We start from the raw sequence: 25,484 nt of genomic DNA on the forward strand, positions 1-25,484 counted from the left end.
TCGAAACCTAGTAGGGATTAGTAAGGGAATGCAAATCAACCTTCATTTTGTGAAGTAAACATTTTTAACTACAAACTTAATATGTATGCTTAAATAGGATATTGAAAAATTATCAGTCCACCACACTGGTTCACAAGCTTATTACTTATAATCACCTTTTTCCTGAAAGTGTCTCATATTCTATTTTTAAACAAGATTTGGGCCACTTTACATTACCATTTTATAAATATATGATCTGTATGATCAGAGTTCACGGGAAGGACTGTGATGCTTTTATTTACCCAACTGAGGAATTACATGGGAATCTGGATAGATAATAAAAACATTTAGAAAAATAGCGTGGTGATCTTTGTCTACAATTCCAGCCTGCAATCATATTAAGAACCTGTGTGAGGGGGAGGAAAAGTAAGAAAAAAACTAAGGGGAGAGAAGAAAAGAGAAAGAGCTGAATGCAAAGTGCCTCCTGGGAAAAGAAGCTGCACGTTTTTGAAAGCCTGGGTGATTCTAGGTAGGCTGGCATGATCTAACTGCTAGGGGGATTCCAAACAGTGCCCCCGCTCATCCCTCTGTGTGATTACCATACCTGAGGCCTGGGTTATTGCTGTTTCCTTTCTGTTCCAGCCTGCAGTTCTGCTTTCGCTCTCCCTCGGAACGACGTCATACAGGTGTCTATGCCAAGGTACTCACCCAGGGCAATCATCATTTTCGGAGATATTATTCTAAAGAAAAGCAGAGAAAACATATGATCCTTTAAGACTCGCAAAAGTCATGGAAAGGACTTCTTTGCAAAGACTAAGAGCAAATAAAGTCTGGAAGATCAAGACCCATGTTGTGCATCTGTCCTAATGGGACGGATGAATGGAAGGATATCGTCGTATCGTAGTTCAGGGCTATCTACATCGTGGATGATGGCAGATGCTTTCAGCCTTTCCTACACCTGGAATCATTCCCCAAGCTTTGAAAAAAAATCCCAGTTTCTCCACATGCTACACTCATTGGCTCATTGGAGAGACCAGATGGCTCCTTATTTACTCAGTATATCCTTATTTGCTAGACAGGAATAGCAAGCATCAGCATAACACATACCACCTAAGAAGATGATTTGTGACTCAGTGGTCTGCGGCATGAGGATAGTTATAATGCACACGTACAACTGAGAACCGCTGCTCAGAGCAATGTTCAGATCACTGCGGCTTGGATCAGCTCAGCTCTGCTCAACTTAACCGAGCAATCATGTCTGCATGTTTATTCTTTATCAGGCCCTGTCCTGGATGTAAGCATAGACCAGGAAAGAACTTAGAAATTGTGTCCTCAGAGAACACACAAGCTGGCAAGTGTCCAGATGTTAGATGCTAGAAGGCCATGCAAGTGTGATGGGTCACACAGTGATGAAAGTGGGCTTTCCTGAGCAGTGAGGGCAGCCGAGGAAGAGTAGGGAAAGTAGATAGAAATAGTAAAGAATGTCCTGTACTTCCCAGGAGCACTATCCTCATGCTCCAACTCAAAGCACCAGCATGATGCCATAAGAAGAAATCTCTGAACCTGATATATGTCAAGTCATAATAAAAACACATCATCAGATGGCCTTTGGATTGTATGGAGGTGTGTAGGAAACGTATGGGTACCTATTTAGACTTAGGTTCTATCCCCAAGATACTTCATTATATATAAACTCATCCAAATTTGAGTAAGTCTGAAGCCCCGAGCACTTCTGATCCCAAGCACTGTTCACAAGGGCCATCAATCTTGTGCACACAGCAGGAGAAGGGTCTGGTGTGGAAGCTTCAGCAGTCCCATTGCAGCTTGCGGACTCTCTGTCCTCTCTAGACTCTGGATGTGCTATTCCTGAACCGCCATCAGGGATGGAGGCAATGCACTGAAGACTCTACCTCTATGCTAGATGTGGGCCTGTGAGAGTCTGCCCACAACTACCCCAGAGTGCATTGTGTTGGCCTTCAAGGAAGTTGAAGGAACTCTTTCTCAGAATGAGATGGAGAATACCTTAGTATTTTCCCAGGAAAAAAAAATCAGGATTTTTGTCCATTATTGCAAAAATATAACTCTATACCACATAAACTAAATTAATTGAACAAAACAGATATTAAAAAACAACAATAAATAATTGAATGTCATGTTGTATACAGTAATCAGGGAAGTTGAGGAAGGGGTGTTGAAAGCCTGGAATATGCAGTGTGATATTATCTCAAAGAACCCAAGTAAGTGAATAACGAAACACACACACACACCCCTACCACCGCTACCACCACCACCACCACCATCACCAACAGAACAAAGCAACAGAAAACAACCTTAAAACTTCCCCCAAAGTCTCCCACCCCAGAATGTGTGTGCTGTTTGGTTCTGTGTAAGAACAAATACAGTGTGCTCTTGAAAGGCTAAATAATTCCTTAATTTAGTTAAAACCTGAAATAACAAAGACATAGTTCACAATAGTTCAATAACTTGTCCCTTGTAGTAGTAAGATTCTTGGTCACCATGCTAAATAACAGTGAAGTTACCTTGTAGATAGAAAAAGTAGCAATGGTCAGACAACATGTTCACCGTCAACCCAAAGGTTGGCTAGGTCTTCATTAACTTACTGTTTGAGAAATAGTGCAAAATATGCAAACTTGGGTATGAGGAGGTAAACTTGTTCCTCTAAAATAGCAGTGAAGATTTTCTGAGCCACATACTCCTGATCCAGTAGAGGTAACAGAAACGGATACCTGGAAAGAGAAGGCAGAGTTGGCGTCAGCAGAGTGCTCTTTCCTATGGCGATCAGTATTGAGGGCTGATTTCAGACACTGAATTACAATAGAAACAATGGCTGCAAACAGCAAAAAGATGAGTGAATACCAGGGGTTACCTTGTGTTTTCTCTTGCGGCCAACACTCCTGCCTCATGTGAATGCCTAGTCCTTACTTCTGCTTTATGCTCTGAATATAAAGATGAAATTACGGCTGGGAGGTTGTTCAGTGATTCAAGTGCTTGCTTCACTAACTTGAGTTTGATGTCCAGAACTCACGTAAAGGCAAGGGGGGCTTGGCAGGCCACTGGTCATGCCAGCCTCAGGAGTTTGAGATGGGATCAAGCTGGTTAACAGACTAGTCAGAGCAGCGAGCTTTGGGTTGGATTCAGAGAGCCTGCCTCAATGATAAGATGGCAGTGTGGCCATGATGACTCCTTATGTCAACCATAGGCTTCCATGGACATGCGTGCATGCGTACCCACCCTTGAAAAAAAATACGTACCAGCAATACACACTCATACACACATACGCAATGTAAAACATCATGTAATTACTTTTAGAGTTTTGTATCATTCTTTCCTTTCCTTCCTCACAAACATAAGGAATTATCATAGACACAAAACCGTGTGTTATTAAAAGTAAAATTGCAAAAATCATTTACCGAAACGATCTCGTGAGCATGAGTAATATATCGTTTTAGACAGACGATTATTACATTGTTAAGAGAAATGAGTTATGGAAGCCATAGGAAGGGGTAGACCAAACTGAAAGCAAAGATTCTATATTTCTTTCATATTTCATGTTTTTATATTTTTTCAATCATTTGAACCATAAACATTCAGACACTGTTTCTCTCAGCTGAGTTCTAGAAAGCAATCAGTTTTCCATGACTGGATTTTGACAACTCTTGAAAGTCCCTGGTGCTCCAGTTTAAGCAGCCAACACATTGAAATATAACCTCTATGGACAGTTTCAGCTCATCCTTTAAGGTCGCTTTAGGACTAAGGAGTTTCTTTTCTGGAGATGTCTTTTTTTGTTTTTATGTACATAGGTACGCCAAGCTTATACAATCCATTGTTTAACATCATAGCTTTTAGTCGCTACCATTTTGCAATTTCCTGGCATTTATATTCCTTGTGGGACCTTGACAAGCTGGCATTAAAAGTATATACTTGCTAGCGAGTATTTCCGAGGTTAAGAACACTCACTGCTCTTGCAGAGGAACTGGTTCTGTTCCTAGCACTCACACGGTAGTTCACAGACCTGTGTAGCTCCAGTTCCAAGGGTTCTGATGCCCTCTTCTGACCCCTTCAGACACCAGAGAAACTTACACGTGATGTACATACATGCAAGCAAGACACTTATACATAAAATAAGTGAATCTAAAATTCTAAAAAAGTATTTGCTCACTTTATTATCAGTTATTACTGATATTGCTTTAAATTCATGTCAGAAATAAAAAAGCTAAGATATTGTGCTAGATAGCTTTATGGCAACTTGAAACAAGCCAGAATCATTTGGGGAAAAGAAACTTCAGTTGAGAAAATGCCTCCACCGAATTGGCCTGTGGGCAAGCCTGTGGTAAATTTTCTTGATGATGATCGGTAGGGGAGGGCTAAGCTCACTCTGGGTGGTGCCGCTCCCAGGGATGGGGTCCTAAGTGCTGTAAGAGGCAAATTGAGCAAACAGGTAAGCAGCACAGTACCATGGCCTCTGCAGCAGTCCTTGCCTGTAGGCTCTGCCCTGACTGTCTCCGACAAAGGACTGTGGTATGCAAGTTAAGAGAAAGAAACTCTTCCTTCCCCAGGTTGCTTATGGCTATGGAGTTTAATCACAGCAGCAGAAACCCTGAGACCGATGGCAAAGGCATACTGGGTATTTGTCACTCCTCACACATGGGGAAATGTTTATTGAGGTTTTCCAATTGTAAAATTTGGGCCATTTTTCTTTTTACTAATTTGTTGCTAAACTTCCTTTAATAAGCTATAGGGTTTATCATTTTTCCCTCATTCTTTTGAGTTGTTTATTTTACTTTATTGATGTCCTTTGAAGCACAGAAGTTTTTTTTTTCCAGTAAGTTTTTAAACTGGTCTATATTAATTGTATGTGATGCTGGGCTTCATGAGGACATTTTCAGACTAGCAGATAATGTACTTGAGCACACTTCTCCTCCACTACATCACCCCTGCTCTTTCTCTGCCTTTTCCCTCCCATTTTCAACTTCCTCTCTTCAGATAGACTCACTTCTTTCAGATCAAGCACACACATGTGCACGTGCCCCCTCCCCCACACCTATGCATGAATGCACACGTGTGCGTGCGCACACACGGTTTTACGTATTCATGTAAAATCTAAGATACACGAATGGACAAAACTCCACAGAGTCTGAATTCATTTAACGATTACCTCTGAAGCACAAACCTTTTAAAATTCGATGGATCTGTTTGTTTTCTGTGGCTGTTTGTACTTTTGGTGTCATGGCTGGTAGATTGCCATGTCAGCCAAGGCCGTAAAAAATTCAGTTTCCATTTATGAAAGAGGTTTATGATTTAACTTTTTCACGCATCTTCTGTCAATTTTTGTGTGAAGTTCAACTTGGCTTTTTTTCCCCAGTTGTCCCTGCACTGTTTGTTGAAAACAAACTGCTATTTTTGACATTTGAGTTGTGAGCCTAGCCTTTTATGGCTGAACCATGTCACCATCAAAGCATTCTTGCTTTATTGAATTGTCTTGCTGCCCCTATAGAAATTTAATGGGGGCTCAGTGTAAAGAGTTCTTTGACCATCAAGTCTATCCTGTTGATTTGTGAGTCTGCCCTGTCCGAGCATGAGCTGTGTGCTTCTGAGCTTCTACTGAGCTTGACATTGGAAACAGGGATTTTGTTTATCTTCCTTCTGCATATTCAGGGTAGCTTAGGTTCAGTCAACCTTTCTAGTCCTTCGCATCTCCACATATGTTTTAGCAACACCTTGGCAATTCCTAGAAAGAAGTCAGTCTGAGGTCTTTATTTTTTAGTGTTTCATATATGAGTACTGTATTTACATCATTTTTATCCTTCCTCTCCTCTCTGTAAACCTCCAACAACCTCCTCTCAAGTTCATGACCTCTCCAGTAATTACTATTGTTATATGTATATATATGTATGTGTGTGTATGTGTAACAATAATAAATGCACAATACATATACTTACATGTATGTATTTGTAATCTACCAATCTATTAGTGATATCTGTATGTACACAGGTTTAGAGCTGACCATTCTGTATGGGAGAACGTCTCGAGGAGCTGATTACTCTCCCATAGCAGCCATTGGTTGGTTGCCTGTTGCTCTTCATCCAAGGGTGGGTGGGATCTTTTGAGTTTCCTCTAGAAATTGCATTGAATCTGGGAGAAATGAAATCTTACCAGTACTGTCTTTCCATCTATGAACATGAAATTCATTTTATCTGCTTTAATCTCTGTCAAAGACGTTTTAAAAATACTTTTTAAAGACAGTGTGATGGATTACTTTCTGTTAAATCTGTTCCATCTATTTTACTACATTTATGCTATTATAAATGGGATTGTTTTTACTGATTTCACTTTGGGCTTGTTAATTACAAATGCATAAAAAAGCAACTGATTTTTATGTTGATTTTGTATATTGATCTTGCTCAATTCACTTCTTAGACAAAATAGTTTTATGCATGATATTTGCAAATGTATATGTGTATGTGTGTGTGTGTACTTCAGCATGTGTGTTCATGTGTATGCCTTTGTGTTTTCTACATGCGATATCATGTCATCTCAGAAAAGTTTTTTTTCTCCCTTTCTGCTTCTCTGTCTTTTATTTCATGTGATGTTGTATGCACACACTTGCTTTGCTTTCTGTCCTTTATATTTTTGTGCTGGAGTTGGAAATAGGACGCTGCACATGATAGCTAAGCACTCTGCCACCGCTCCATGCTGTGCTTTTCCTGGCTTATTCTTGATCTTAGGGGCAAAGCAATGTTTTCGGCACTAAATACAAGGCAACCAGTGACTTCTTCACAGATGCCAGCCTCTGGTTGAAGCAGTTCCCTTGTATTTCTTGTTTCTTAAGTGCTTCTCACTCTTGTGTGCTGCCACAGAAGGGGCTGGATCTTGTGGATGCCTTTTCTGTGATATTGAGATGATCATGCAGCTTTGCCTCTTCGCTATTGATATGATGCATTATGTGAAATTATCTGAAATATGGCCTCAACCTGGCACCCTGAGGATAAATCCCTTCTGATCATGGTACACGTCTCTCATTGGATGACACTGTATTGGTTTGCTGGTCTCTTATCCAGGACTTCTTGTTCAGTTTGTAGGAGGTGTTGATCTTTAATTTTATGTTCTTTAGGTGCTTTTTCTGACTTTGGCATCAGGGTAGTATTATATTTGGTGAGTGAGCTGTAGAATGTCTGGTTTCTGTCTGATTTTAGTAACAGTGTTCAGAATTCGGGTGTTTAATTCGTCCGATGCTTGGTATAAGGTCCCCTAGGAGGTCATTTTGACTAGCTGTTGGCATTTGGGAACCTTCTAGGTTACTAATTCAGTATTTCTTTCAAGTCAGTTTTGCCAGGTAGTTTGCCCTTGCATCAGCGACATCTGGCTTGGGTGTGGGAGTTCTCATACTTTTCCTTATGCTCTTTTCCCGTTTGGAATGGCTGTGATGGCATTCTCGCTTAGCTCTTGCTTCCAGCTCGAGTGAGTCTTCTCTTGGCTTCTTTTGCTAGCATAGCCAGAGATTCATTCATTTTAGTCATCTTTTCAACGAACCAGCTTTTGGATGAATCACTTTTCTCTAATTTTCTAATCCAGTCTATTCCTATAGTGAGATTTAATAGTTCTGTTTGCACTGTATTCATTGTGATCTTAGTTTATACAGTTTCTGAAGGGAGAAGATGAAGTATTAATACAATATTTTTATATAGCCACTTACAATTGTAAATGTTCCTGAATAGTTGAACCTCATAAAAGTTCGTATGTGTATTTCAACATATTTGGAAATTTCTCAAGTTATCTTTTGTTTTGATTTATAATTTTATTCATTTTTAAGCTAGACCATATACTTTATTCTTTTAGACTTTGTTGGCGGTACTTTACAGCCAGGCAGAGGCTTCCTTCTAGGCAGTGTCTGAGGCATGTTCGGTGCAAACTCTATTGTTTACACTCAGCACAGGTGTGCATCCTATTTTTCATGCTCAGCACAAGTGTGCACTCTGTTTTTGTTGAGTAGAGTGACTGTCAACATCTATTACTGCTTGACTGAGGCCTTTTTGTAACAAGGGCATCTTTTACTTTTATTTTATTCATTTATTTTATTTATATTAAGATTTTATTTCTGAACTTATTTGCTATTTAGTTTTTCTGAGGTATGTACTATATATCTTAAATTTAGCAGAATCCATTTTTTGCTATACAGCTCCTTAATTTTGGTGTGATACAGAAATTTTGCTCCTACTTTTCCTTCCTTTGCTATTATTTTTCCTTTCTTTATGCTACCATAATATTATTAGAGAAATACTTTAGCATATAATCGTGCATATCTATTGCAACATTGCGGTTATTACTTTTTAAGTTCTGTGTTTTGAAGAAGGCGAAGGGACAAAGGAGACCTGGCACGCATTCCATAGTCCCTCCATGCTGGCCCTTCCTACCTGCTGTCATTGTCTAAGTCCAGTGTCGCTTTGTTCCCACTCATCTCACTCGAGTTTGCAACAGTGCTATTTGGTACGTGTTGTTTATGATAGCGCATTCATAATTAGCTCAAGGAAGGGAAAAGATCCACATCTCCATTGCCCTCTACACAGTTATCTACTCTGATGAATTTTGATGGTCTTCTCATGTGAATCTGCTTATTCTCTGCTGTCACCTGCTGTACCTTGGAGACCTTCCTTTTCTGTTTCTTGTAGGGTGGGGGATGGACTCTGTTTTTAGTGGTCTTCAATTTTTGCAACATGGTTTTGCTGGAAAAGATCCTTGGTTGATTTCTCTTTTACTTTCTGACTGTGTCATCTGAAGCCTTTTGTGTTTTTCATTGTTTCTGCTGGAAGTTCAGCTGTCAACTGAACTTCAGGAGAAAGTTCTTATGGAGAAACGCTTTTCTTCCTGCTGCGGATCAGGTTATTTTTTGTTTTGTTTTTCAGTACTTTGGCTATGCCACATCTGTGTGTGGAACACCAAGTGCTTATCTTTCTTGGAGCTCACTGAGGTTTTAGAAAATTTCTAACGAAGCGTACTATCATGACTAAACCTTACTTACAATAACAAAGAATTTGAGGTATGAAGACAATATTCCAATATTTGGAATCCAATGGTCAGCTTGCCTTCACTTTGTTTACAAGATCCATTTATTGGTTCCATGATAACATGACTATTACTTTGTCTAGGAACCAGTCTGGTTTAGCAAACTACTCTAGAATAACACCTTAATTTTAGTTGAAGAGTGACTTGCAATTGTTAAGTCATCCTGGGTAAACAGTTGATGAAATTTCACTGTTTTTTTTAATACTCATTTTACACACTACCAGGATTTTATATTTTAGCTTCCTATCTGGTACTTGGAATGGCAGTCCCCAGAGACACCTTGTCACATAACTACACTCAGCTCTTCCGGAGGGTGGAGTCTCCCATGTGTTTAAACTGCCTTGAGAAAAGAGGCCTCTATGGCTAATACATTGTAATCATTGTACTTGCTGCCTTTCGTGCTATGTGTCAGTCTCTTGAAATCTTAATGACAAGCCAGCTTTTTCAAACGCATGAGGAGGGTGATTTACTTGCTATTCCCAATTCTGTCCAGATTCCCCAAATTTCTAATGTTTTCTCCTAGTTGCCCCCTACATGGTCCACAGAGGGATAAAAGAGAAGGACCGGGTGGGGGGATGACCTGCCTTCTAACACTTCAGACATCCTTAACAAAGTTGAAGCTGACCACAGGGGCGCCAAATTCCAGCTCTGGATGATGTCACTCTGGAACCTGAATGTTGCCATTTGTTTATTATAAACGGCACTTGGTGGTGTTCTTTCTGAAGCTGCTGGACAATAATTTCAGAAAGTTCAGTGGCGTAAAGATTTTCAAAATGAGGGCTCATGATTTTTGTGATTTCTCTATCTATGGCATCTAATAAAGATGTCTGTGGGTCCGCTAGTCCAGATTGATTTTGAGCAGTTTCTGAAACTACAGGCTACACAACCAGTTGTTACTGACATGAACTATATCATGGGATTATTCCCCAAATAAACAAATAAATGCAACAACACTCCAGATACATCAACGGCACTGGACAGTACTCTCCTGTAGGGCCTGTTGTGCATATGTTTGTGTATTTGTTTCATGGCTTTATTGATTAGTTCAGGGAAGTCTATCTCTTCTGACTGAATGCTGTCAATGTGTAATTTTGATGTCATTTTCAGAGAAAGTAATTTCAGGTATAACAAAGTTTTCCTAGCTGTCAAATGTCACTGGTGTCTGTGGTTTTAACCAAAAAAACTTGAATGTGTATCCTTGTGTGTACATGTGTGTACGTGTGTGCATTTGTGTATATGTGTTGTGTGTGTGTGTGACATGAGAGCATGTGGAAGCCATAGGTTGACACCAGGGTGTCCTTCTCAATGGCCTCTCAGTCTTCGTTTTCTTCTGAGATGTGACTTCTCACTTAACCCAGGGCTTGCTATTTCAGACAGGCTGGCTGGCTAGCAAGTCCCCAGTATCCAGTTTTCTACCTCCTGGCCACGGTTGCAGGTCCCTGCTGTCACTCTGGCCATGTAGGTGGGTGGTAAGGATCTGAGCTCTCTTCCCCATTCTTGCGCAGGAAGTTCTTCCCTTTCTAGTCCCAGCCGGCATGCTTGTCCTAGCTTCTTCACTGATGTGCTAGTGAACTTCCTGGTTGTTTCTGCTGTTATCATATCACACCCAGTTCCAAAAGTTGCTAAGTGGTTAAGTGGTTATGCTAGTCTTAAAAAATATTCTAATCAGTGGTAGTGGTCTTGTCTAATGGAAGCCAGGTCTGCAGGAAAAAAGACGCCTTTTTTTTTTTTTTTTTTTTTTTTTTTTTTTTTTTTTAGATCAGCTTCGGCCTTCACCTGGTGGAACCTCTGCTACAGAGCGCAGCACCAGGGTCCTTGCTTTTTCCTGACTAATTCTATTCGATTCTGGAGGAAGATGGAAGGAAATAGAGGTGACAGTTGGGGTCACCATCCTGTATGGATTTTCCATAACCCAGAGCCCAGGAAGACAAGATCTAGCAAAGTCATTTCTCTGGTAAGTCTACCTAAAATCTGAAGGAGACTTGAAGATATGGGAGCTAATGTCCGACAGTTAAGGATATTGGGGGCTCTGAAACAAGCTGCCACTCTAGAAACAGGAGCTGTCTCCTTGCCAAAGGGCTCTCCAGAGCTTCCACACTCAAGACAGTTGGTGTCAGAGGAACAAGCCCTGTCTGGATGAGGCTACTCATTGTAGTTTGTGGACAGTGTCTACTGTGCAGAGCTGTGAAGGTAGGTTTGACAAGGCCTGCCTGCTGGTAGCCTGTGGAGAATAGCTCTTCTCTCGCAGGGGCCCAGGAAAGGTGAGACTTGATGCTTAGTTACCCTGCCCACTGAAGAGGCTACCGCGTAGAGACAGGTATGATATGGTGCCACTAATGTCATGGCCTAGCAGGGTTATTATGAGATTTTGAAAAAATTCTTTGAACAGTCTTCTCAACCCAGGTATGTTCTTTGATCAAGCCGTAGAAATTTGAAATGATTATCCTTATGGCTTTCAGCAGCTTAATAAACAAACCTTTAGGTTGAAACTCCCCCTGCCCCTGTACATTCAAACAACTCTTTACCTCCTGTTTTGGAGTTTTTCACTTAATTTCATAGCCTCAGTGGACTCAGAATATCCTCATGGTCTTTTGGCTGGCTCTCTGTCTTTCTCTAAGCACAGATGACTCTCTTACTATGGATCATGTCAGTACATTTCCTAACAATGACAATAGCTGCACGGTTCTCATGTTAAGGTCATTGTAGTTCACTGCTCCCTGTGCGAAAGCCTTCCCGCTGCATTCGCATTCTAGTTCAATCAAGTTATTCTAGATAGATTTATCTTCATATAAAAATCAGCTTGCAACATTTCCTGTCTATGGGAACAATCCTTTCAAAAGAGTTTTATTTGGGGGTATCTACAATTTAATATTTTATATAGGAAGAGAATTATTTCATCAATAAAACAAAGCAATCTTAGGAATTTCTCACTGCCAACTTCTGTTATATTTTAAAATTACGGAAAAGTAAGAATTGCCGAAAGAGCGCACTTACTTGGTTTCACAACCTTCAAACATTCCAGTTTTGATGAAATATGGGCAAACGATGGTGCTTTTAATGTTCAATTTTTGTAGCATAGTTAATTCAAAGAAGAGGGACTCAGCCAAGCCAAAGGCTGCAAATTTGCTTGAAGAATAATCTGAAATAAAGTGATACAGCTTGGAAAATTTTCATAATTATTTAAAAATAAACCTTTTCTTCTTTTCTGGCTTGTTACTGAGGACAGAGTAACTCCATACCTAGTGTGGCCAATAAAAACACTGAAAACTTTTCAGTTTCTCTTAAGCCAAGAATACCAATGAACCAATAGGCATGTGTGTGCATGCGCTCGCGTGCGCACACACATACACCTATTAGTTTATATGTTTTTCAAAGGTACATGAATAGGAAGGAGTCCCCCTGGCCTTCTTAGTAGGGTTGAGTGTTTCAGGAGTTCCGTTTGGGGCAGGAAGAGCTTCTCTGCATTCTGGGAGGGCCCACGGGGTTCCCAGGGCAGTGGAAGAACGTGTGGGTAAGTGGAAATACGCACCTGAGAGCATATTAGTACCCACTAGTCCTGCTATGCTTGAAACGCAGACCAGGTGGCCATGGTTAGCTTTAATCATGGCAGGAAGAAAGGCCTTACAAGTCTGGGAAATATAAACACATTAGTTGATTAATTATTTTCAGTATTCTGTAAGCATTTGATGAACTTATTATTTCACTCATTGAACTTTTTTCTAATACTCATGGCGTGTTAAATTCCATGGCAGCACAAAAGTAGGAAGCATAGAGTCACGGTTACTGGGGGAATTAGAGTTTATTATGCATTCAGATAGAATAAATAGTGCAGGTTTTCTTTCTCCTTTGAAGTACACCTTACTAATTTAACCAAATGAGCTTTTGGTTAAATTAACCCAACAGTCGTTGGGTACCCATAAATTGTAGCAATTTTTAAGTACTCGGAGTTCTTTATATAATTTTGACAATTTGCATTAGAATCAATCACACTTACCTTCCAGACTTTACTATCAACACAATTTGCCTTCATGTTCAGGAAGTAGCAGAAATGGGAGCAATTGCTAGAGGAAGATGATTCAAGTGTGAGCTACGTAGCTGCCGATAGGAAGGCTGCTCTGGAGCTTCCAGGACCAGCATAGTATGGTTGCTGACCTTCATTTGGTGTGTTTTGGTAATTATCTTTAAGCAATGTCCCCATGTCACAAATACACTTTTCCTTCTCTTACTCCCACTCCTCACATATTCTCTCAGGGAAGTTTTACATTCTTTGTCCAACCCCAATAACAGGCTCTTTTTTCCTAGACCCCATTCAGAAGTAACTTATAAAAATTGTGGAAATAAGGCAGAGATAATGGCATGACTTATAGCATACTGGGATATTTTCTTTAAAAAGATTTTTGAAAATTATGTATATATGTATGTATGTATGCATTTAGTGTCTGTGTGTCCTCATGCATAACTCCATTTACTTTCTATTGCTCTGATAAACACTATGCTACTCTTACATAGTGGGGGATTTTGACTCTTACAGTCTTTAGTCTTTACGAAAGGGGGAAAAGGGCGGGAACTCAAGGCAGGATACTGGAGGCTGAACCCCATGCAGAGGCCATGAATGATTGTGGCTTACTGGCTTGTTTCTCACAGTTCACGCAGCCTGCTTTCTTATATAACCCAGGGTGGCCTGCTTAGGTGTGGCACTTGTCATTCACGGTGGGTTGGGCCTGCCCACATCTATCCTTAATCAAGGAAATGATCCACAGACTTGTCCACAGGCCAACTTGATGGAGGCGTTGTCTCTACTGAGGTTTCCCCTTCCCAGCTATGCCTAGGTTGTGTCAAGTTGACGAGAACGAATCAGCACAGCGTGAGTGTGTATGTATACTGTGTGTGTGTGTGTGTGTGTACCACCTGCATGAAGCTCCCCACAGAGGACAGAAATGGGTGTGGGATCCTATGGAATAGGCTCTCTGATGTGGGTACTGTGAATTGACCCTAGATCTCCTGCAGGAGCACCAAGAGCTCTTAACCATTGAGCAATCTCTCTGGCCCACAAGAAACTGTCCTAATACATTCCCATGAGGATCAACACCAGGTAAGAGTTCAGGGATCCCGTTTCTGCCCCCTTTCGTCATCGTTGTGTAAGCCCAAGTTTCTCATGGCACCATTTTCTCAGCTCCGTTTTTAGCTGGCTCACTCTTAAAGGAACCCAGTGAAATCCTGACATCACTTGTTCTATTATGCGTCACTGTTTCTAGGAAGCATAGGATTTTACCAATGTCATCTTTCCACACTGGGTTTCCAAGAGGCTGCCCCGTGTGCTCACCTAACAGAGAGAAGCCACTAGACCAAAGCTAGCATCTTGGCTTCATTTTGTTCCACTGACCTTTGATGTGGAATTTCCCTCTGTGTGCTGTGATTACCATTGAGGAATAAAGAACCGCTTTGAGCCTATAGCAGAACAGGACAGGGCACCAAGAGAGCTAGGCAGGGAGGACTTGACTGAATGATGGGAGAAAGAAGGGCAGACTCAGAGAGAAGCCATGTAGCCCCGCCAGAGCCAGACAGAACTTTACCTGGTAAGCCACTGTCACGTGGCAATACACAGATTAATAAAAATGGGTTAAATTAATATGTAAGAGTTAGCCAATAAGAAGCTAGAGCCAATGAGCCAAACAGTGATTTAATTAATACAGTTTCTGTGTGGTTATTTCAGGGATGAGCAGCCGGGAACCAACAAGTGGCCGTCTCCCTCCAACAGAACTTGTTCCGTGGCTGCTGAGCTAAGGCCCTAGTCTCTGTGTAGTTGATGGCAATTGTGTTTCAAGTTCATGCACAGCGAAAGCTAAAGGATCTGTTCCTTACGGTTATGGCGTCTTTCTCTTTAAATGATGAAACCCTGGTCCTGACTGTATGTTGGCTGGAAATAGCAAGAGCTAGTTATTGTACTTCTACTCAAAAGCTTGACACTTCCAATTGAGTCCTAAGGTTTTTCTATGTAACCATCCACTAGACCTTGTGAAATGCAGGGTCTGGAAGCCCTGGTAGAGGTCCCACTGTGATACCAGTTTTGCATCTGAGAACTTAGCAATTTTCAAGAAAGAGAAGTGAATGAAAGCATTGAAGGTGTGGGTCAGTGCCCCTTGGAGGTGAAACCACATGCATGGAGGCAGAGAAAGCTCCCAGGGATGAGTGAAGGTTTTAACTACAGCAGTGTGCCAAACAGCCAAACACTGGTAGGACAAATGTTGAGGGGATCTATAAGTCACCTGCAAAGGTTTAACCATCTTCAGAGTTTTATTTTGTGCTGGGTTGGATTTGCTGCTATTTTTCTGTCTTTTCAATGGAAGATAAAAAGGTTGGGTATTTAGAAGAGTCCTCACCCCTTATACACAGGGCCACATTTCAAGACATCTGTTAATGCCAGAGCCTTGGAGAATATTAAAATGTATTTGTGGGATATATTTTCCTATGCATATCTACATGCCTATGATAAACTTAATTTATAAATTAAGCAAGTTGACAAACAAGAGTGACTAATAATAAGACAGAACACCTATAACAATATGCTGACAGTTATAACAGTATGACCTCTTTTGCTCAAAATATCTTAGCGTATTATGTATATTAGCAACTTTAACACATGATTTTTTTCCTTACTGAAGAAAATACTTTGTCTTCTCCTTGACATATAAAAATTGACAACATCAGTAACCTTGTACTTAGAGGCCATTATTCAGTAAATTAAGAGCTCTTTGAGCACAAGCTGAGTGGCACCCTCACAGCTGGCTTTGAAATGGTGACCAAGTGATTGATAGGTAGGAGGCATGTATTGTGGATACGTTGACAAAGAAATGACCCCTTGGGTTGGAATGATATGTCTAAGATTTCAGCATGCCACTCAGGATAGCACATAATTTGAAGCCCAAGAACTCTTATGTCTCTAATTTTCCATACAATATATTCAAACTGTGGTTGAGCAATATTAACAAAAACTAAAAAGCAGAACTATATGTAAGAAGGGACTACCATGTGAGAGGCCTCCTGGGACTGTACCCATACCATATTGGTGGAGGCTTTTTAAAGGATGTTCTGAAGATGAATTATCCTAGAAATAAATAATCTTCTATTTATTTCTTCTATGGGTGTGATTAAAGGGAAGAAGAAGTACAGGGAAGTTCATTTAACAATCATTTGTCATCAAATCATTAAAAAAGAATTTTAAAAAACTTTGTGAAGAATTTTTGTGTCTGCTTATATATGTGCATGGGGTACATGTGTGTGTGTGTGTCCACATGTGTGGAAGTACACGTGTGTGTGTATGTGTGTTTTGTGTGTATGTAATCTTGCTTTTGAGATTCTGTAGTTCTGATTCTGCCTAACTGTTTTTGTTACTGAAGTGTGTCAACTCAGAACATGGCTTTTGTCCTTTCAAGTTCATCCTGAGAAAGGCTCAGGGCTATACTGAGATCCTGAACACCCAGTGTGGTTGCCTGCCAGCTGATAAAGACTTTCTATTAGCTTAAACCCATGTCTGAGCAGCCTTCTCTGGTGGACACCCCAGACCAATAGTAAAAACATATTGAACCACTAAGCTCAGTTTTCACTTAAAAAAAAAAAACAATGAATTGAGATGGTGAGTTCAGTATTGTGTATACCTTATCTTCTGAAGGTATCATGAGATTAGTTGTTGATGCTACATTGAAAGATAAACATAGGATTTTATAGTTATACTGCTTAGAATTTAACTTAAGACAACTGGTCATGGAGAAGTAGAGTCTGACCAGGTCTTGGAGGAATGTTGATTCCCAGATTCCAATTGATATAAAAATTCAAGGCTATACAGTTTTCTTATATAGCATGATATAGGGCTTATGTATACTTCATGATCATTCTTCTGCAAATTTTAAATGTCTGTTACTTATAACACATAACTCAATGTAAAATATTATTTTTATACTTTACTGCTTATGTAATAATAGCAAGCAAGTGCTTTTACATGTTCCCTCCAGATACAACACCCTATTTCAAATGATTTCAGTTAATGATTGATTGACTCTGTAGATATGAAGAGACTGTAAACAGGTAGAGTATGGAATTAATGAGGAGTAATTAATATTTTATTCTCTGTTGAGTATATTGGCAGATGTGTGAGAAAGCACTTTCCCTTTATTTGTAATTTATTTTTTAAAAAAATATTGCAATACTATTTTTATATAAGGAGACTTTTGAACAAGTTTATAATGTGAGTTAAATGTTGCTTTCTTGGTTTGGTTATAATCCTCTATTTATGCAGTTGTAAGTACTTGCAAGATAGAGTGAAATTCTCTGTGAATTCTTTTGATGGTGCTACCACAATCCAGTGAAACATATTTCTGAGTAACAAGTGAAGACATTTTTTTGACAAACCAGGAATCTTAACCAGATTGAGAAAAATAAATCTCTCTTTCAAAGTGCTATGGGCACAGCATTTGGAGAGATCTACGGAGATCTTGGCCATAAAGCTTTGGAGCACATGAATCCAGGGCAAGGGAGAAATATACCAAATAGTGAGTCTCTCAAATTTTAGCAATTAGTGATGACTCTCCTTAGTTTTGGATGGAAGTGGATTCCCTGGTTCTGTTGGTTGCTCAGAATCACATCTAAATTTGATGATACACACCACAGTGGCTTATGTGTATTTATTGATTCCTTTCACTGTTAATTGTGTGAACCAGTTAAGGCCACAGCTGGACTTGCACACAATATAAGAGCACAGTATCAATGACTACAGGAGGCCAGAAGGATGCAAGTCAGGAGAAAGAAGAATCTTGCCAGAGAGAACAGCTCATGCCAAGACCCCCTGAGGAGAGCCTGACTAAGCTTTAGTCAGGGTTTCAGGAGTAAATAGAACATGAGCAGAAAATGAAGGTGAGAATTGGGAGGCAGATAAGAGGCCATTACTCTGTCATGCTGGGGTTTACAATCTATGCTATGGAAGTGGACTCCGCTCTCAATGTGTTCGGTGCCCTCTGAATGAGGGTTGTTTGAGTTACATGTTGTATGAGATTGTTTGATTAATACAGTAGAAATATCAACTTGCTTCCATACGAAGATAAGTTAGCAGGCACCGGTGTTGAAGATGGGAAACTGTGATAAGCTGTCAGTAAAGGGAAGAGATGGACAGCTGGCATGGAGCGGGGAGAGACTTGTACTTGAGTATGAGTTGTGTGACAGGCAAGACAGTGTCAAAGAGAAGAAGGGAATCCAGGGTGGTTTCTCGGTCTGTGATGTTACTGGGAGTGTGTGGATCCTAGTTCCACCTACCAGCATGGTATTGCCCATCAACCAAGGTAAGAGCTTAGGATACTGATGCAAGTAAGGAAGCCAACAGCTTGTGGAAATGCTTATGGGAACTCTAACGTATGCAAGCACTGTGTCAGCTGTTTTGTTACTATCAACTGAAATAAATTTGCAAGCTCCAGTGTCATTTCATACCACTTCCTGGTGACCAAAGAAGACAAATGTGATTAAGGCTATGAACATTGCAAAAATTTTGAGCGGCAATAAATAGGAATTAGGAGACTTGAAACGAATCCATTCCCAGGTCTCTCAGAGGCAAGAATGATTGAGGCCCTGCTCCCCCTTTGCAAGACATATTATCCATAGCCCTAGCTTCAGTTACTTGAACATCCTGCATCTTGCATGCACCACCAGTTACTCGTAATTATTTTTGTATTATAACAAGTGTATTCCCCCTCAGTAGAAAGGACTTTGGTAATCCCAGATTTCTTCTGTCTCGTACCCTCTCTGCAGAGCAGCACCGTCCAAGGCATTAGGCTCTAGGCATTTGTGACTAATTAAATGTACGTTAATAGTTATAAATTACATATTATTATCAAAGGGCATAAATTTAAGGGTTTAACTCTTCATCCCCATCATTCGTGTTTCAAGTGGTTACCGTTTTAGGAAGCAGATAGAGAACACTTTTATTGTCAAAGGCAGTTAGAGATGTCCCTGAGAATTTGGAGTAGGGCAAGACCAGGAAAAACTAATCTAGGCTAGGTAGACGAGCCTGGGGAGGCTGAGGCTTCCACCACCTGCTTCATCAGGAAACAACCAAATGCTGTATTTACAGATGAATGACTGGACCGTTGCTTTGGATTTTTAGACTAACTAATAAAAACGAAAGAGAGACTTACCCAGAAATGAGAGATGGCGTTGACAAGAAATGATCTTTCCACCATGTGGTCTGGAATATCAAGGAAGGGCTTCCCTGTTACAACACCTGCATTATTAATGAGAATGGTGACATCACCTACTTCTTCTCTAACCTGGCCAGAAATGAGAGAAACATGACATCGATTGAAGCGTTGAATTTTTTTTTTTAACTTTTTGAGACAAGGTTTCTTTGTAGCTTTGGAGCCTGTCCTAGAACTAGCTTTTGTAGACCACGCTGGCCTCGAACTTGCAGAGATCCACCTCCCTCTTCCTCCCAAGTGTTGGAATTAAAGGCGTGCACCACCACCTGGCAAAGTGTTGAATTTTTGATGTTTGCTTTCCTAAGTCACACTTTTCCTTATTTTGCTCAAGTGCAGTTGTGGAATTCATAAGGTGTTAGTCACTGACAGATAAAGGTAGTCCAAGATTAAAGTGTCTAGTGACACTGTAGCCATATTTGCTTGGGTAAGGAGACTAGGATGTCCCCACTACTGTCAAATCACTTAGCAATATGTCCTTCAGTGCACACCTCCATATTCAACCATACTTGACTATTATTTCATGAAAACTATTCATTGTTATTGTTTCCCATAATGAACTTCAGCTATTTAAAAGTAATCTTATGACCAATCATACTTTTTGAGAAGAACACTTCCATTTGGGAATTTTGCTTACAGAAGATGATTTCCTCTGGAAGGCCACCAAGGAAATAGCAATAGCTTATATGGTTTTGAGAGTCTCTTAGATTCCTTGGATGAACAACTTGAAAGGGGTTTCTCATGTCTGGTACTGGAGCTTTTGTTAGGAACTCTACAACTCTTGCTAGGAGCATTGTCAGCCCTAGTGACTTAACTTCATTTAACTAGATATGTTTATATACACTTATATGTATTGTATATAATTTTAGACAGATAAAAAGTAATATAATGCCTTATGGCTTTTTGGAACATCCTTGGTATTACTTTTCCCTTCCTGCATCCCTCTCCTTCTGTATTCATCTTCCTGTCCTCCACCCAATTAAAGCCATCCCTCATTTTTACCATTTCCTTCTTCATATAACATATACTGTTTTGGTGAAGACACCATGCAGTCTTGACATAGGACCTGAAGAATCTGAGACAGAGCTGTCCTCAAAGTCCCCCTCTTTGAGGACCAACTTCCATAGTAATGGAAGGTGATCTGAAAGCTGCTAAATGAGGGAGAAACCAATATTACTACCCAACAGTAATACCCGTGGACCATAATAAGAACAACACCAACAGATGTGCTAACAGGGAAGGGGGATATCTCATGGGGCCCCACCTCCAAACAAAAACCTATAGACAACTAAGGAATGCTGAGAGAGGGAGAAGTGCTCTTCTCCAGGAATGAGGCCCAGAACTAACTGGTTATCCAATACATGCATATGTGTGTGTGTGCATGTGTATGCACGTATTAAACACTGACAGAGAAAGAGACCATGAACTTGAAAGGAAGCAAGTAAATGGGGGAGCACTGGAGGGGCTGGAGGAAGGAAAAAGAATGGGGAAATAATTATATCTTAATAATAAGAAAGAAAAAAGAAAGAAAAACCTACAAAACAGCAAAAACTTATTGTGTTTATAAACCTTTATTACATCACAAAAATACACCATTTAAGCATCAAGTTGGATGAATTTTGGTCAATTCATATACCAATGTAACCTCTACTTTAAAGAAAACATATTTCCAAGACCCCAGAAGTGTTTGTATGTCTCCCTTCTTGTTTGCTCCATCTTGCGTCTGCAGTTCCCTGAGACTCGGTGCTCTCGGGACATGGGGGGAAGCTTTGAGATGTGAGATCTAGTGGGGTGTTTCAGTCCTTGGAGGGATTTTAGTGGGGGATTGTGGGGAGTGGTATTGCTCTTCCACTCCTGGCCACATGGTAAGCAGGAAGGTTGCTGTGCCCTGTGCTCCCTGTGCTGAACTGCTGCCTCCTGACAGGCCTCTGTGATTCAGTCACCGTGGACTGAAGTCATGAGTCGCGATAAACCTGTTAACATGATTTCCTTAAGAAGATGGCCTGCTATATAGGGCAGCAATCATCTCCCTCTCCCTTTCTTCTTTCTCTTTTTCAAACTAAGGATTAATATCTGGGTCTTGTGCATGCTAGGCAACCAATCTACTCACAAACCTTTTGCTAGCCCTCCTACTTCGAGGCTTCAGTAAGTGGCTTCAACCCGTGCTGCTCTTGCTCTGTAGCCCAGTCAGATTCTGAGGCCGTGACCCTCTCACCATTGCTTCCTGGGTAGTTGGGAAAACAGCCAGTGGCCCACAGACCCAACACAGCCCATTTCCTTTCTTGCATCTCTGTTCTTCTGGTTTTCTTTTCTGCTGGTCTTTAGTGACCGTGAAGTGTGGGGACACTCTCTGGCTGTGTGTCTCTGAGCATATCCCTTCTTGCAGCCCTGAGGCTTACTGTGCGCATGCGGATGCCTGAATGACGAATTTGGTCGGCATCGCTTCCCTGGCTCCCATTTGAATAGGTCAAGTCAGTACTTGGGATGATGAATTTGGTCTAGTGCCCCGACAGTTCGGCGATGCTGTGCACTCTGCCCTAAAGACTACCTCTAATTTAAATGCTATCTTCTACTGTGTTTTTACAAGCTTTTGTCCCTCCACCTCCCCCAATAGACCACTTTACCTGCTTACAAAACCCAGTAAACACCTGAGTCTTGTTTGGAGTAAAGCACGCTCCAGGAAATACTAAGCAAACTGTTTTTTCTCTCCTACCATGCTGTCTCAGATTATAACCTTGAAGGTCACAGGGACAAAAGCTGATACTGGGACCAAGTACAAAGCAGGTTAAGCAATGACTTGAAAACTTCATACATCTTTTTAAAATCCCGAAACAAACCTTTTGGCAGATACGACGACTCTTTTTTCCCCTCCAGACAAGAAGTGCTGCCTACCCTGACTTTTCTACTCCTGGTCCACGCTGTATGCTAAGCCTACCAGTTGGAGCTGCTTTGTATAGATGGGAAAAACACTGCTCTTGATGTAGGTAAGTGGGCGTGGGTTGTTAAAGGGAGATATAATAATGCCGACTTGTTGGGATTAGACCTCTGTGTTTTGGAAGCACTTTGGCCTAAGGAAACATCCGTGAGAGACTAGGGACCTCTTACTGGTTTAGTGGGGCAACGAGAGGGCTCAGTCCTAGACTAGAGAGGGATGCCTGGCCAAAGCAAAGGGTCTAAGGAGGGAAAGTCTTTTGTGTAAAATCTCTAAACATTCAGGCAATGAATGGTCACTCAGGTCACTCCAAGGGAAAGTCCTGCCTCTGAGGGACACTATAGCAGGAGAAGGATTGTCTAGACTATGGGATTTAATTTTAACTCTACTTTGGGAATACATTTTGGAAGGCATTATTCTAGGCCACGGGTGAGAAAATAGGCTACAGGAAACTAAGAACCTGCCAAAAGACTCACTGCTGAGAGGAACATTGATTCATGCCCAATCTTGAGGCACACACAATACCTGCTTTTACATAAATTTACTCTTCCTCCTCACCAAGATTATTGCCTCAACCTTCCCTGAACTCACGGTCTTTTTCCCCCAACCTTCCCAGTGATGGGGCTACAAGCATGTGTACTATGTTTGACTGAATATGTTAATTTTGCACGATGGAATTGTGGAAAGCTAATTAATGGGCCCCTTGGCATGCTGCATGCTGAATGTGAGCTTATTGCAAGGGTGAGGATGATGTCTGCCACTTGTTAAAGTCTTATAGATAAAGGATTTGGGTTTCCCAGTACTTAATAACTAACAAATAAGCCAAAAGCGGAATAGCGTGATAAACTTAGAACAATGGCACATATAAGATCGTGGCAAAGAAGAAACATTTCAGATATATTTCAATGGCAAATATTTTCAAATTTTTAGGATGCTTTCCTACTGGACACAAAGGGAATTTTAACCAGAACAGAATGCTTTGTAGGGGACTGGGGTGGTGGTGTAGGAGATGAGAGTGCTTTTCAGTCTAGGGGAAGGCTGGGGAATGTCCTCACTGTTTACAGTTCTCCGACTATGCTCCTGCAATGAAGCAGCAGGGCTCTAGGGCCGCTTAATAGCTATAAGATGCCTGACACATGACCTGGCTGATTTCCTGCAGCTCTCCCTGCCTCTGTTTCCTTATTGACAAAGTAGCAAAACCATAGTTCCTGCTTTGTTGTGAAGTTTACATAGGATCAGAGATAGAGGCAAAGGCCTTTCCAGGCACCCTGAGCTGCCTGCTGCCTGCTGCCTGGTTCTGAGACAGGAGGACTGAAAAACCAGATCACATTAAGCTCACCCCAAATGCATTCTGCTGGGAGCTCTTCCAGCCATGTTTCTTTCCCTTTTTCAAAATGAGGACCAACCTCGACTTTCCCTGAATCCAGGGAGCTACAATGCCCACACTGCTATTTGCTGTCAGTGAGTTACACAAACCCAAAACCTGTGGGTCCCTAAACAAAGAAAGGGGAAGAAGAAAAGCAAAGAAGCATGAAGAGAGAGGTTCATAATATATTAGGGTGTGGTAACTCGATAATTAAGTTTTAATAAATCAAAAAAACCCCCACAAATAGAAACTGGATGCACAGCAATCCCTTGCAGATGCTGTGCTCACACTGTACCAACTGCCTGGCTATGCTTATCTCTCGCCAGTTTCTGCCTCATGCTCTTGGGTAAGCTGCATGTTAGCGCTCCTTGACTTTAGCATCTTGTTTAACAGGAACAATGGGAGCGACACACATTTCAGAAGGCTGAAGTGTGTTGATTAACTGAGTTGTTAGGGGCACAAATGGTTTAAAATAGTAACTAACACGATAAAGATAATATACTTGCGAGTTTTATTTGTTCTTTCGTCTTGCTTGTTTGTGACTCTGGCTAGAAACTGGTACATTAACCCTTTTGAGAAAGCCATTAATCCTGTATGTCCGACTGCTTCCCTTCACGGGATTACCAAGTGTAGGCTACTGATACGTCTACCTCAATCATGCGAGAGTCACCGACTAGAATACCAAGATGTCCCTATGTCCTATAGCCCTTTGAAATTACTTAGTAAGTAACTAAGGAGCTTGCCTGCTCTCTTCTGTGGAAACAATAATAAAGGTGTCTGTCTCCAGTTTCCCTTCTCCTGCTTCCTGCCACCCCGATGTTGTTTCCATTTGGTGGTTCCCTGAGTGCTGTGCTGTGCCTGCCAAGGGAACTGTGGGTAAAGTGGAACATCCCACGAGAAGTCAGACAATGCCAGTAGAAGAAGTGTGAAAAGAACTCCTGCATGCTGAGTGCTTCTCCCTTATACTACACATACCTTGTCCAAAACACACAATATGGCAGTAGTCTTGCCGTAAGATGGGAGGGGATTTCAGAGACATTAAAGCCTTGAGACAATAGGAAGCTAAAGCTGCCCTGTGATGCTGCCAGCCACTAGCTTTCAACTCATGGATGTGGAAACAGGGGTGTAGAAAGGTGAATAATTTGGTAAAAGTTGCACAACTAAAGCAGAGGAGCTGGGGCTTGTCAGAGTGTCTACAGATGGAGGAGGTCGGGTGAATCACTGAGCAAAGCCACCAGACAGGACTGCGCTCTGAAGTAAGTGAGCTACTAAGCGAATCAGTCGGGCGGTGCTGGGCTCTGAAGCCGAACCGAGCCCTACTCCCCGTTTCTGTCTATGCTGCTTTTGGAGGCCGTGGAGTCACACTTAAGGCAAAGAGAATTAAACCGGAAGCACTCAACGATCTTCAGAAGAACCCGCAACAGATTACTCCCTCCGGTTTGAGGGGAAGCGCAGGCTAGAAGCAGTTTTCTCAGAATGAAAGCAAAGTGCAGCAATAAGCTCCCCTACCTGATCGGCGACCCTGTAGACCTCTTTCCTGTTGCTGCAGTCACACTTGTAGGTAAAGACCTTCATGGCACCCTTTTCTTTGGCCAGTCTACATGTTTCCATGTTGCCTTCTTGATTAATATCCCAGAGAACTAGAATGGCCCCGTGGCTGGCAAAATGCATGGCCAGTAGCCGTCCAAGTCCACTTCCGGCTCCTGTGATAAGGACAATCTCTCCGGCGACATCCTTTTTCTTTTTAGGAATTACCTTGAAAACTAACGATTCTAAAAAGTAATATAGAAACTTTGCAAAAAACACGGCTGTGTCTGCCACTGCGTTCATGCTGGTTGATTGAAGAAAGTGGTGTCCTCCTGAGGAGAAAAGCAGCACAAAACCTTTTATT

General features: G+C 41.2%; 1 protein-coding gene across 1 annotated transcript; it reads right to left on the minus strand.

The window, feature by feature from the left end:
• Positions 1 to 595: 595 nt before the first annotated feature.
• LOC119826786 (short-chain dehydrogenase/reductase family 16C member 6) lies at positions 596 to 25,423 on the minus strand. The gene is made up of 6 exons (XM_038348273.1): positions 25,103 to 25,423; positions 19,239 to 19,370; positions 12,590 to 12,689; positions 12,055 to 12,199; positions 2,601 to 2,726; positions 596 to 719 (listed from the first exon to the last, which is right to left on the minus strand). The coding sequence occupies exons 1-6, from the start codon at positions 25,421 to 25,423 to the stop codon at positions 596 to 598; spliced, it is 948 nt and encodes a 315-aa protein (XP_038204201.1).
• Positions 25,424 to 25,484: the final 61 nt, after the last annotated feature.

Source organism: Arvicola amphibius, chromosome 11 (genome assembly GCF_903992535.2).
Source record: "Arvicola amphibius chromosome 11, mArvAmp1.2, whole genome shotgun sequence".
Classification (NCBI taxonomy): domain Eukaryota; kingdom Metazoa; phylum Chordata; class Mammalia; order Rodentia; family Cricetidae; genus Arvicola; species Arvicola amphibius.

Bases quoted from the DNA above. Each gene is read 5' to 3' on its own strand.
- LOC119826786 (XM_038348273.1), bottom strand. From the start codon at position 25,423: ATGAACGCAGTGGCAGACACAGCCGTGTTTTTTGCAAAGTTTCTATAT. The intron at 2,727-12,054 runs GTAAGTGCGCTC...TTCTCTTTCCAG, and splicing joins TTTGAAGGTTGTGAAACCAA to GTATCCGTTTCTGTTACCTC. The intron at 720-2,600 runs GTAAGTTAATGA...GCTTTTCTTTAG, and splicing joins TTTGCACTATTTCTCAAACA to AATAATATCTCCGAAAATGA.